The following is a 14,393-nucleotide window of genomic DNA, read 5'->3' on the forward strand; positions in this document are numbered from 1 at the left end:
CATAGATAGCCTTCCTGTGCCTAATATGTAAGCAATTTAACAATATTGACGTAATTGAAATTTACAAGGAGGTACCCACTAGTTATTCTGGATATATTTGAGGGCAAAGGTGGGCTTTTCCAACTGTATCTTTATCTCTTGGCTACTTCCAGTAGAATTTACCAGTCCCGGCAGAATATGATCCAGAGAGCAAAAAAGGCTCCTACCACAGCATGCAAAGCATTTACCTGTTGTGAGTGTTCATGAATAAATCTCTCTTGCATACAGATACATTCTGGGTCGCCTTGGTGGTTGGACGTGATCCAGACAGCAATACAATATGCCGTTGATGAGGAGCTTGTTCAGCGTGTGCAAAATGAGATAACCAGTAACTACAAACAGCAAACTAATAAACTCTCCATGGCAGACAAGTAAGAGAATAAATACAAAATAGCATAATTAATACACTTAACTCTGCTCAAGTCGTCTAATCAATTTGTGCTAGCAGATGCAATTAAGTGCCAGGCACTTGTGCTTCAGAACATCTGCACTGCAATTAAGTTTAAAAACACACTTCTAAAAGGAGAAACTAAATATAAAACTTCAAAAGAGAGAGGCCTTCAGTTTTCCCCCAGACAAGTATTCATTAAAATGTTCTCCTTTGTATAATCTAGGATGTTTTTTTTTTAATTTTCTGTGTTCATGCAACTGCTGAGCAAAATAATTCAATGTTAATTGCATTGGGATTTAATGTTCTCTAAAACTAACTTGCAAGTGAATCCCTAGAGGAACAAAATTAATTGCATCAGTTTTGGACTCCTATTGGGGTCTATCCATTTCCCGCTTTGCAGCTTCCCATTCTTGATACTCTTTTCTGGTCAACAAGTTCTGGATGGGTTTCCCATTGGAGACCATCAGTACTGTTTCTTCTATTGGAATTGTCACCAGTTACTTCCTCCCCACGAACATCACCCTTTTCACAAATACCATCAGTCCCAAGTTCAAGAGTGCTGCCAGTGCAGTATTCCCAGCTCATGGAGCAATAAATTACAGATTCATATGTTTGTCCTGTAAAGTGGTCTATAGATGAGTGACTAGCATTTACTGTACTTATTAACAGTCTGGCTTCAGATACAGGAACATGAAGTGTAAGCAGTTGGCAAAACTGAGTATTTGCCTGTTTAAAAAAAAAATACTGAAATGTGAATTGCTTATAGGAAAATTTCTATTTATTTACTCTACATTGCTATAAACAAACAGTTCTTTACACACAAGTGAAACAGTACCCTTACTCTGAATTGTTTAGTAATAAGACTTGATCCTGCAAGATGCTGAGTACTGATACAGCAGAGCACTTAATCACATGCTTAACTTTTAATTACACCGAAGTATTGTAAAAAAAATAAGGAATTTTTACTTTTTATAGCTTTTCTTTTTCCGTACTCAGAGTTGTGTTGAGAAGGAAAACAAAGAAATTCCACCCATCACTCATGGAACATCCATCTTATTGAGAGCTATCATTTGAGGCCAAGGGTTTCTCGTTATGCCGCTGTTCAACATAGCTGGGAGAAGAGAATTGGTTACAGATGTGTGTGTGGTTGCCATTAGAGCATGCCAAAAAAGGATGATTCCCTTTCAACAAAAAAAATTGTGTGTTTGAGAAAAAGTTTCATTCAGAAGCAGGACAAAACATCAAAAATGTGAAAGTTTTCACAGAAAGGATTTTCCCAAAACAGAATTTTTCTTGAACCTAAAGATTTTTTTTCAGCTTCCTGGCTTCCCCACTGGGAAGGTTTTCAACAATTTCTGTGTCTCAATTTCCTCATTTGTAAAATGAGGGATAATGATACTTGGTACTCCTTTGCAAATCTTAAAGTACTTTACAATAAAAATACTCCAGAAGAGCTAAAATGTTTTTTATTATTAAAAATGCAATTATGGAAGCAGCAAGTGCTATCTAATAGCTGAGTAGTGGAGTTGGCTGACCCAAGATGCAAAGTGGGATTTCTCTCTCGCGTTTGGAACACTTGGCAGCTCAGATTATATTATTAACTCAAACTTAAATGCTACCCATGTATTTCCAAAATGTCCTGTTGGTAATGGGTTAGCTCTCCCATATGTGGGTTTTATTTAGTTGCAGAATTCCAGATTAGCCCTAAGTATTGCTTAACTAGATCCTTTAAACAGCTACCCTATCCTATCTCCAAGAACTGGAAGGGACCTTGAAAGGTCATCGAGTCCAGCCCCCTGCCTTCACTAGCAGGACCAAGTACTGATTTTGCCCCTGATTCTTAAGTGGCCCCCTCAAGGATTGAACTCAGAACCCTAGGTTTAGCAGGCCAATGCTCAAACCACTGAGCTATCCCTCCCTCCCCATTTTCTAACTTTGCTCAGCTTTACACAGATGAACTTATCCTTCTCTAACTTGGCTAATTGTACTTTTGGAATGTTTTGGATCAGATTTTCCCTAAGAGAGAGAAATCTATTTAGAAAAAAATATATACTGTAGAACCTCAGAGTTATGAACACCAGAGTTACGAACTGACTTGTCAACCACACACTTAATTTGGAACTGGAAATATGCACTCAGGCAGCAGAGACCCCCAAAAAAGGCAAATACTGTGCAGCACAGTATTGTGTTAAATGTAAACTACTAAATTAAGATGGGGAAAGTTTAAATAAAAAAGATTTGACAAGGTAAGGAAACTGTTTCTGTGCTTGTTTCAGTTAAATTAAGATGTTTTTTTCTTCTTCATAGTAAAGTTTCAAAGCTGTATTAAGTCAATGTTCAGTTGTAAACTTTTGAAAGAGCAACCATAACATTTGAGTTATGAACATTTCAGAGTTATGAACAACCTCCAATTACAACATGGGCAGCAACAGTTCACTTCCCTCATATTGCACTGGCAGCAGACTGTGCACCTGATCAAGAGAAATACCTAGGATTGAATAGGTGGTTCATCTTCATGCCTGTTCAGTATTTTATCTCTGAGAATTAGAGTAACAAATGCTTTGTGTGTGTTGGTTTTATGTATGTGTGTCCACAGTGAACAGGACTGAGACCACCAAAATCATTACTCCCTGGCCACCAAACACAAATCAGGTGGTAAATATTTCAAGCACTACTGACCGTGACCAGATTTGAGACAGTGAACAAGATGGTATGCATTGTTTCCCCATTTCTAAAATCTGAGCCATTTTATGTCACTGACTTCAATGGGGACTATTCATGATAGTGAGCATTACACTTCAGGATTGGGCCTTAAGTAGTTTCACTGCATACTGCAATTTATTTGTTTCTCTTCTTTGTGAAAATCTTGAATTGGGTTTTGACTTGGTGTACTATTATGTGTTTTTTGTTGTTGGGTAGGTTCCGTGACTGTAGAGGCCTTCAGTATCTGCTCACAACCCAAATGGAGGAGGTGAAGAAGTTCCAGAAGCTTGTAAAAGAAGCTGTGAAAAATCTAGAAGGTCCTCCCTCTAAGAAGGTTATTGAAGCTGCCACTATCTGCCATCTGCGACCTGTTAGACTTCCTTTGAACAAGTATGTCAGAAACATTGTTTTTGTAGGAGGCTTAGTGAGAAGTCCATGTTATTTTGGAATAAGAGGAAGAAAAAGGAAATTGAAATATTAAAGCTCCCATCTTACATGATATCCATGTAAACAGAGCCTTTTGTCTGCATAGATCCAGTTTGCGGGATCAGGCCCTATGTTAATTTTTTTTTTTTTTTAATTAAAATTGAGATCTATTTTTTTCCACTGAGTAGCTGAAAATTTAATGAGCTTATTTTTTAAAAAATAATACTTTCATTCATCAGAACAGAGAGAATTCTGGGCATCTCTTGGGAGTTACCTTGGTTGACAGTTAAAGTTTTAAGTACTTCTCTTTGCAATCTCTTGTATTCTAGTTGTGTCTTCTGTAAGGCTGATGAGCTGTTCACAGAATATGAGTCAAAGCTGTTCTCTCATACGTGAGTACTTCACTCTTATTTTTGTGGTTCAAGGAAAATTTTGTTTTGTAAGTTAAAGTTTTAAATATAAACATCCTAAGTTGTCTAAAACCTTTATTTCAGGAGCAAACTATTTCAACATATTCTTGCAAAGAGAGTCAGTATCAATGTTTATAGGCAGTGTCACTTTTATATGCATGTTTCATTTAAAAAAAAAAACACTTTTGTAAAATAAACAAATAAGAAGTGCTGTTTTCTCATTCAGGGTTTATGATTTGAAAGATCACAGAGCCAAATTTTCAAAATGTTCCCAGCTTCTTAATATGCAGATTTTGTAATAGTATGTTCAGTTATACAGTCTGTATGGGCAAATGCTCTTTTGTATGCATGCAAGTCAGAAGTCTTCAGAGAACATGGCTGTTTGTAACTTTTAATTTCTCTAAGTAAGCGTACAGTCTGATAAATTAGAATCTGTTTGGGGTAGTAGACTTTGAGCCAAGGTTCCTCCTCTGCATCTCTTTGCTGTCAGTCCAGGGAGAAGTTAAATATACAGAAGTGCTATTTACAAAAATATTTTTTTTACACTTGACACTTCCAGTGTCCTTAATAACCACTCTAAAAGTATGATGTCTAAGGCTTTGAAAGAGCTAGTATTGAGTGCATAGCTGACAAGGTGGCCTGCACAGTATTCATACTACCAGTATCTAACACACTGCTTTCAAGGCTCTGTGGGATAACCATAATTTAAAAGCAGACACACAAACCAAAACTGTTTTTCCCTATTTTAAATTATGAATATGTTCTAAACCAGAAGTGTAAGACTTGATGTTAACCAGAATGTGAATAGTACCACAGGCTGCTTAAATTTGTTAGTCCTGGATGATTATTTTTATTTTGCCTTGTTAATATATCCTGATTGTCAATGTGGCCATGTTTTGGGGTTCATAACAAATAAATAGCAAACAGTGTGGTAGTTACATATATTTACATTGCTATATTTATATATTTAAGGTATGTATATACCTTAAATATAGCAAATGTGTATATATAAATGTAAATATAGCTCTGTGTGTGTGTGTGTAAGATGCGTATATATCTTGAGAAGCTAGTGACCAGTATTATGCTTTGGTGTATTTTAAGTGTGAAAGGCCAGATGGCTATCTTCGAAGAGATGATAGAAGATGAAGAAGGGCTGGTTGATGACCGTTTGCCCACCACAAGTCGAGGACTATGGGCCGCAAGTGAGACAGAGCGCTCCCTAAAAGCCATACTGTCTTTTGCCAAAGCTCACCGAATGGATGTTAGACTAATTGAAGAAGGGAATACATTTCTGGAACTCTTTGAAGCATGGAAGAAGGAGTACAAGGTACAACACATAAGATTTTGAAGAAACATTGCAGAAGTGTATTATATGTAACATGAACATAAGACAAAATTTTCAATTTAGATGCCTAAAGTTAGGACTTGTCTACATGTAGATTTTGCACAGATTTAACATTTACCAAAGCAAGCTATACTGATATACACACTTCTATATCAGTATAATTGCATCTATTGCAGACTAAACCAGTTAATCAGGTTTTCCTGATTTAGTTCTGTATTTAGTAGGGGTCACCAAATCAGATGTCTGGCCCATCCATTGCCTCAATTTACCTTCTGTCTCATATCAATCAAACCACCACACCTGGTGTTTTCACAGTACTGTTCCCCTTTTGGGGATAATTTATTATTTTAAAATAACAAAACCATACAGCCCTCGCCCCGGGGCTCATTTAGTCCTATTGGTTTATAACAAGCTTCTGCATACATTTAGCCCTCCCTCTAGACTCAAAAAATCGTTTACCACAGCTTCACCTTCTGTGACTCTGGGAGCCCCTTCATGCCCACTGGCAAAGGGTAGCTATACTATAACACATGTCACGCCTGACCCACTCATTACCCCAACCCAATGTTGTCATAATATGTATCTAAAAGGTGTCATGTAAGGTATCATATCTAAACTGATGACATGCTGGTCCTGAAAATCATTGCATGGTGTGTGTACGGGTTGTGTACAAAGACTTTTATATGTGTGTGCTGGAAATATGTTCCTAAAATGTGCTTGGGACGCAGTGTGCACATCGAGCCTATAGATGTGGATTCCCCTGTCTGACTGGCTTGATTACAGACAGAGGACAATGAAGGTATATTTACATGTAAGGTAGACAAAGTAATAAGCAATGGAGGAAGGAGCTTAGTGAGCTCACCGAGGGGTCAAAATCTGCCCCCCAGGAAGCCTCCTTGGCTCTTAAGGCAGAGACAATGGACTTTGGGTAATATAAGGGGAGCATAAAGACATTTTAGTGATCCGTCATGTAGGCAACATAGGGTACAGCACCCTCTGAGCCTGTGAAAGTTTGATCCCCTAGGTTGGAGGGATAGAGATGCTGGTAACTGGATGTAAATAAGAAAACTGCTTAGACAACAATTGTAATTTTCTAAAATTAAGTTTTAGTCACTAGAAAGGATGTTTTGTTAACCATACCTGTCTCTTTCTCTGGCTTAGTATCACTTAAATCTCTGTTCTTCATTAATAAGCTTATTCTTGTTTTATTACAAACCCATCTCAGTGCTCTGTGTTAAAATGTAAGTCTTCAGCTAGTATGCACACCGTTTTGAGTATCACAGGGAGATTGACTGGACACTGCAGAGAGACATCTCGGGGGAACTCAGGAACTGGGATTCACTTATTGTTACCTGCAAGGCAAGTTTTAGACTGGCAAAGTCTCAAGGAATTTGCTGGTAAGATCGACGGACTGGAGTGTCAGGGAGCTGATACACAGCTTAACAGCAGCAAAGCTCTCACTTGCTGAGGCAGAGGGGTAACCCAGTGGCTTAAAGTTCTGGGTGTCCTGAGCAGAACATCACACCTTCCTTATAATCCTCCCACGAGGTTCACTGCTTTGCAGGGGGGCATGGATCGCACTTTCCGTCAGTACCTGACCCGGGCCAAGGAAGCTAAGGATCCAACCAGTGGACCAAATTTGGTGATGAATCCTGGTCATGTGGCACGTTGCGTATACTCTAAGAAGATGACTCCTTTGCAGTCCCCTTAGCTGGAGCTTCCCTTTCAGCAGACTCCTGCTTCCTGTTGGTCTCTCTCCCAGGCCTTTTGTCTTATAGCTCTGGAGAATGTTCACCCACTTCTTCCCAGCATGCTCCCCAAATTCTCACTGACTGAAGCCAGGCTGCCCTTATATTCCCCAGCAGGACTAGTTCCTAGTCACATGTTCCCATCACAGGTGAGACTGAACTCACGACTACTTCAGAGAGCCATCTTACTCTGTGACACTGCAGAAACTGTACACAAGCTCTCAGGCATCTAAAACAGTATTTAAGCACCTGATTTTCAGAGATACTGAGCACTCTGTAAATCCCACATGTTCTCTGAAAATCAGGCCACTTTTATTAATTGATTTGAAAATGTTGGTAATAGTTCTTTTTCATGCTTCACTATTATATGTGCAGAATTTAGTGCAGTTGGCACAGAGAGAACTATATTCCTGACATGAGCCACTCATTTGTGGCATTAGTGCGTTTCTTCTGTTGTGAGAACAAATAGTATCTTCATGTTCTATTGCTTTGGGAGGCAGAAGGAGGGCTAATATTGCCAATGAAAATGCAAATAATACATTTGTGACTCCATCTGGCCTGCCCTGGCAACATTGATTCAATTGACTGTGCTACTCAAAACCACTTTGAGCTGGGAGAGCACTGCTACATGTATTGTAGCCCTCATGTATCTAGAACTAACTTTTCAGTTAATGATCTCAACAGACCTTCTTTGACCCTACTCTGAAATATAACTGCTGCATTTAAGCAAAGAACAGATAATGTCAGTTTGCTCTAGGATTCATTATTTACGTTGTATAAATGTAGATGTTTTGGCAATGCCAGTTCTTTGCAGACAAGGATGGAATGGGAAATGTACGTGTTTCTTTTCTAATCACACAGATTGGCTTGACAGCTTTATTTAAAATTGTGAAGACTTGCCCAGTGTGGACAAAACACTTAACTTGCTTAAACACACACTTAGAGAAGAAAGCCAAAGTAACTGCATGCTTTTACATAAGAACATAACAACGGCCGTACTGGGTCAGACCAAAGGTCCATCTAGCCCAGTATCCTGTCTACCAACAGTGGCCAATGCCAGGTGCCCCAGAGGGAGTGATCCTAACAGGTAATGATCAAGTGACCTCTCTCCTGCCATCCATCTCCACCCTCTGACACACAGAGTCTAGGGACACCATTCCTTACCCATCGTGGCTAGTAGCCATTAATGGACTTAACCTCCATGAATGTATTCAGTTCTCTTTTAAACACTGTTATAGTTTTAGCCTTCACAATCTCCTCAGGTAAGGAGTTCCACAAGTTGACAGTGCGCTGTGTGAAGAAGAACTTCCTTTCATTTGTTTTAAACCTGCTGCCTATTAGTTTCATTTGGTGACCCCTAGTTCTTTTATTATGGGAATAAGTAAATAACTTATCTACTTTCTCCACATCACTCATAATTTTATATACCTCTATCATATCCCCCTTTAGTCTCCTCTTTTCCAAGCTGAAAAGTCCTAGGCTCTTTAATCTCTCCTCATATGGGACCCTCTCCAAACCCCTAATCATTTTAGGTGCCCTTCTCTGAACCTTTTCTAGTGCCAGTATATCTTTTTTGAGATGAGGAGACCACATCTGTACGCAGTATTCAAGATGTGGGTGTACCATTGATTTATATAAGGGCAATAATATATTCTCAGTCTTATTCTCTATCCCCTTTTTAATTATTCCTAACATCCTGTTTGCTTTTTTGACCACCTCTGCACACTGCATGGACATCTTCAGAGAACTATCCACGATGACTCCAAAATCTTTTTCCTGATTTGTTGTAGCTAAATTAGCCCCCATCATATTGTATGTATAGTTGGGGTTATTTTTTCCAATGTGCATTACTTTACATTTATCCACATTAAATTTCATTTGCCATTTTGTTGCCCAGTCACTTAGTTTTGTGAGATCTTTTTGAAGTTCTTCACAGTTTGCTTTGGTCTTAACTATCTTGAGCAGTTTAGTATCATCTGCAAACTTTGCCACCTCACTTTTTATCCCTTTCACCAGATCATTTATGAATAAGTTGAATAGGATTGGTCCTAGGACTGACCCTTGGGGACACCACTAGTTACCCCCTCTCCATTCTGAGAATTTACCATTAATTCCTACCCTTTGTTCCCTGTCTTTTAACTAGTTCTCAATCCATGAAAGGACCTTGCCTTTTATCACATGACAACTTACTTTACTTAAGAGCCTTTGGTGAGGGACCTTGTCAAAGGCTTTCTGGAAATCTAAGTACACTATGTCCACTGGATCCCCTTTGTCCACATGTTTGTTGACCCCTCCAAAGAACTCTAATAGATTAGTAAGACACGATTTCCCTTTAGAGAAACCATGTTGACTTTTGCCCAACAATTTATGTTCTTCTATGTGTCTGACAATTTTATCTTTACTATTGTTTCGACTAATTTGCTTGGTACCGACGTTAGACTTACTGGTCTGTAATTGCCGGGATCACCTCTAAAGCCCTTTTTAAATATTGGAGTTACATTAGCTATTATTTGTTGCTATCATTAGCAACAAAAATGATTAGGGGGCTGGAGCACATGACTTATGAGAGGCTGAGGGAACTGGGATTGTTTAGTCTGCAGAAGAGAAGAATGAGGGGAGATTTGATAGCTGCTTTCAACTACCTGAAAGGGGGTTCCAAAGAGGATGGATCTAGACTGTTCTCAGTGGTACCTGATGACAGAACAAGGAGTAATGGTCTCAAGTTGCAGTGGGGGAAGTTTAGGTTGGATATTAGGAAAAACTTTTTCACTAGAAGGGTGGTGAAGCACTGGATTGGGTTACCTAGGGAGGTGGTGGAATCTCCTTCCTTTGAGGTTTTTAAGGTCAGGCTTGACAAAGCCCTGGCTGGGATGTTTGAGTTGGGAATTGGTCCTGCTTTGAGCAGGGGGTTGGACTAGATGACCTCCTGAGGTCCTTTCCAATCCTGATATTCTATGATTCTATCTTCTAGTCATTGGGTACAGAAGCCAATTTAAAGGATAGGTTACAAACCCTAGTTAATAGTTCTGCAATTTCACATTTGAGTTCTTTCAGAACTCTTGGGTGAATGCCATCTGGTCCCGGTGACTTGTTAATGTTAAGTTTATCAATTAATTCCAAAATCTCCTCTCATGACACTTCAATCTGTGACAGTTCCTCAGATTTGTCACTTACAAAAGCCGGCTCAGGTTTGGGAATCTCCCTAACATCCTCAGCCGTGAAGACTGAAGCAAAGAATTCATTCAGTTTCTCCGCAATGACTTTATCGTCTTTAAGCGCTCCTTTTGTATCTCGATCATCAAGGGGCCTCACTAGTTGTTTAGCAGGCTTCCTGCTAATGATGTACTTAAAAAACATTTTATTACCTTTTGAGTTTTTGGCTAGCTGTTTTTCAAACTCCTCTTTGGCTTTTCTTATTACATTTTTACACTTAATTTGGCAGCGTTTATGCTCCTTTCTATTTGCCTCACTAGGATTTGACTTCCACTTTTTAAAGGAAGTCTTTTTATCTCTTCCTGCTTCTTTTACATGGTTGTTAAGCCACGGTGGCTCTTTTTTTAGTTTTTTTTACCGTGTTTCTTAATTTGGAGTATACATTGAAGTTGGGCTTCTATTATGGTGTCTTTATAAAGCACCCATGCAGCTTGCAGGGATTTCACTTTAGTCACTGTACCTTTTAATTTCTGTTTGACTAACCCGCTCATTTTTGCATAGTTCCCCTTTTTGAAATTAAATGCCACAGTGTTGGGCTGTTGAGATGTTCTTCCCACGATAGGGATGTTAAATGTTGTTATATTATGGTCACTATTTCCAAGTGGTCCTGTTGTTATTACCTCTTGGACCAGCTCCTGCGCTCCACTCAGGACTAAATCTAGAGTTGCCTCTCTCCTTGTGGGTTCCTGTACCAGCTGCTTCAAGAAGCAGTCATTTAAAGTATCGAGAAATTTTGTCTCTGCATTTCGTCCTGAGGTGACATGTTCCCAGTCAATATGGGGATAATTGAAATCACCCACTATTACTGAGTTCTTAATTTTGATAGCCTCTCTAATTTCCTTTAGCATTTCATCATCACTATCACAGTCCTGGTCAGGTGGTCGATAATAGATCCCTAATGTTATATTCTTATTAGAGCATGAAATTACTATCCATAGAGATTCTATGGAACATGTGGATTCACTTAGGATTTTTACTCCATTTGATTCTACATTTTCTTTCACATATAGCACCACTCCTCTCCTCCCCCGCACGACCTGTTCTGTCCTTCCGATATATTTTGTACCCCGGAATGATTGTGTCCCATTTATTGTCCTCAGTCCACCAGGTTTCTGTGATGCCTAATATATCAATATCCTCCTTTATCACGAGGCACTCTAGTTCACCCATCTTATTATTTAGACTTCTAGCATTTGTGTATAAGAACTTCAAAAACTTGTCACTGTTTATTTGTCTGCCCTTTTCTGATGTGTCAGAGTCCTTATGTGAATGTTTCTCATCTGATCTGGCCCTTACATTATCCTCTTCCATCCTCTGTTCCTGACTATAACCCAGAAAATCTCTATCATCAGACTCTCCCCTAAGAGAAGTCTCTGTCCGATCCATATGCTCCTCTGCAGCAGTCGGCTTTTCCCCAGCTTCTAGTTTAAAAACTGCTCTACAACCTTTTTAATGTTTAGTGCCAGCAGTCTGGTTCCACTTTGGTTTAGGTGCAGCCCATCTCTCCTGTATAGGCTCCCCCATCCCAAATATTTCCCCAGTTCCTAATGAATCTAAACCTCTCCTCTCTACACCATCGTCTCATCCACGTATTGAGACTCTGAAGCTCAGCCTGCCTACCTGGCCCTGCGTGTGGAACTGGGAGCATTTCTGAGAATGCCACCATAGAGGTCCTGGATTTCAGTCTCTTCTCTAGCAGCCTAAATTTGGCCTCCCGGACGTCTCTACTACCCTTCCCTATGTCATTGGTACCTACATGTACCATGACCACCGGCTCCTTCCCAGCACGACACATAAGTCTGTCTAGATGCCTCGAGAGAGCCACAACCTTCGCACCAGCCAGGCAAGTCACCATATGGTTCTCCTGGTCATCACAAACCCAGCTATCTGTTTCTAATGATCGAATCTCCCATTATGAACACCTGCCTTTTCCTAGTAACTGGAGTTCCCTCCCCCAGAGAGGTAACCTCAGTGCGAGAGGATACCTCAACACCATCTGGAAGGAGGGTCCCAACTATGGGAAAGTTTCCCTCTGCTCCTGTAGACTGCTCTGATTCCCTGGGCCTTTAATCCTCCTCAACAGCGCAGGGGCTGTCTGACCGGAGGTGGGACAATTCTATAGTGTCCTGTTTCTATTAGTGAATGGTAATTGCACAGCTTTTGTGCAACTACACTGCTAAAACTGTCTGCAGAGATGAACATTCCGTACATATGCTTGATGATAGCCGGGGGATTCATGAGAGAAGACTTTGCTGGTGGCATTCTCTGTGACTGGAAATAAAGTGTGTTAGTGACATGATCCAAGGAAGCATCTGAATTGTCAATGAACGGGCTTCTAACCTGTCTTTCCTAGTGTTTTACCTATTTTTAAAAGCTGTTTTGGTTTTATTTTCCTTCGGGGTGGGACTGGGAAGGGCTTGTAGGGGCTATAGCCACCCCAAAATTTTCCTGAGGGCCGCCCCCCAGTAGCCACCCTGTGGCAGCTGCCGCTCTCTGGCCACCCAGCTCTGAAGGCAAAGCAGAGAGGGGGCAACTGCTTGCTGGGGGCCCACCTTCAACAATAGCACTGGAGTAAGCCTGGGTCAGGAGACAGGGTGCCTGAAAGCAGCCCCCAGCTCATGTCCCCACCCTCTGGGGTGTGCCGCCCCAGGCAGGTGGAAGGTCCAGGGTTCCCATAGCGGCCCATGTTTCCTGGGCAGCTCTTACCACTGCCCGGTGCCAGCTTCCCGCCGCCAGCTTCCCGCCTGACCAGGGGCAGGACTTTAGGAGGAGAGGAGGAGAAGAGGCAGGGCCAAGGAGAGGGGCAGGACCTTATGATGAGGTGGGGGTAAGGCCCACCTCAGCCCCCTACTGGGAAGAGGCTGGTGCCACCCATGTTGAAATAACCTCAAAATGTGACCTATTTGTCTAACTTTATGCTAGTTTACATGCAGAGTAGTTCTGCATTTGTAGGTGTTAAGGTGTGGGCTCCAAAATTAATGCATCAGTGCTTTTTTTTTATTTAGAAACAAAAAACAAAACAGTGCCAGCAGGCAAGCATTCAGGAACATCCTTACAGTAGCAAACCAGTGTTCTCTCAAGGCCAAATGTCATATATGAAGGTAGGAATCTTAACAGAAAAAATTGGGGAGGTAGTTCCTTGGATCTCAATAGTGTCATAGAGGGACTTGAATAAAATCATTAAAAGTTGAGGAAAGATGCATAGAACAAAAAGGTTTAGGAATAAAATAACTAAATTTTTCACAATATAATCAATTAGGGATTTGAGAGAACACCAGGAAGTGAGACAATTTGCAATATGCTGGTTTTCTATAAATATTTAAAATAGGTAATTAAATTTGAAATACTTGCTGTTCCTCAGGCTAATACAACCCAGTGACTTTGTCTTTTTCTCCTACCCTTTTCCGTTTCTCTGTTATCTAGAATGGTCAAATTTTGCATATCAGCATTTTTTTAAAAATGGTATTGTCACTCAAGTGAACAAAATACTTCGTTTCATCTAAGAAACTGTGCTTTACTACTTTATGCTTTGCAAATATTGCTACTAGTTTTCTCATTTTCCCTCATTTTATTCAGAGAGTATGCTTAATCAAGCAGAGGCAGCTGACCTCTACACTTTTGGTTACATAGATTTTTGTAGTTCTATTTCATTGGAGAAATTGTGTGGGGGCGAAAGAGGTGAAAAGTCCATTAAGTTCGTTCATAGCCACACATAAAGAGTTAGTGGAAGAGAGCAGTTTATGCCTATGCTCCTGTACAGTTTTCTGATCAGAAAAAGTTGTAGCCAGATTATTGTGAAAATCTTCTCTCAAAAGATTCAGGTCTGTGTTGAGAGTGTACCGCCTATAATAAGAAGCAGCAGTCTACAGGAGACTCAACCCATAGTTCTGTTACTAATTCATTTTGTTTTTTTCTGTAGTTACTTCATGAATATTGGATGGTACTGAGGGATCATGTTTCTGCTATCGATGAACTTGCTATGGCTACAGAACGGCTCCGAGTGCGTCATCCTGATGAGCCAAAGCCTAGCCCCCCTGTTCTTCACATCATAGAACCACATGAGGTAAAATATTTGAGTTAAAAAAGGGGCAGTTGTGTTTTTCAAGAGAGAAAGGGAC

The 14,393-nt window shown here is 40.2% G+C and overlaps 1 protein-coding gene across 4 annotated transcripts in view; it reads left to right on the forward strand.

The window, feature by feature from the left end:
* Positions 1 to 14,393, forward strand: part of SHPRH (SNF2 histone linker PHD RING helicase) — a 142,941-nt gene that overhangs the window by 82,506 nt on the left and 46,042 nt on the right. For all 4 annotated transcript variants that reach the window (XM_054022743.1, XM_054022744.1, XM_054022745.1 and 1 more), the window contains 5 exons: positions 268 to 410; positions 3,350 to 3,523; positions 3,889 to 3,951; positions 5,071 to 5,296; positions 14,195 to 14,338. In XM_054022743.1, the coding sequence (XP_053878718.1) occupies positions 268 to 410; positions 3,350 to 3,523; positions 3,889 to 3,951; positions 5,071 to 5,296; positions 14,195 to 14,338 (750 nt within the window). The remainder of the gene's footprint in view (positions 1 to 267; positions 411 to 3,349; positions 3,524 to 3,888; positions 3,952 to 5,070; positions 5,297 to 14,194; positions 14,339 to 14,393) is intronic.

This window comes from Malaclemys terrapin, chromosome 3, assembly GCF_027887155.1.
Source record: "Malaclemys terrapin pileata isolate rMalTer1 chromosome 3, rMalTer1.hap1, whole genome shotgun sequence".
NCBI lineage: Eukaryota > Metazoa > Chordata > Testudines > Emydidae > Malaclemys > Malaclemys terrapin.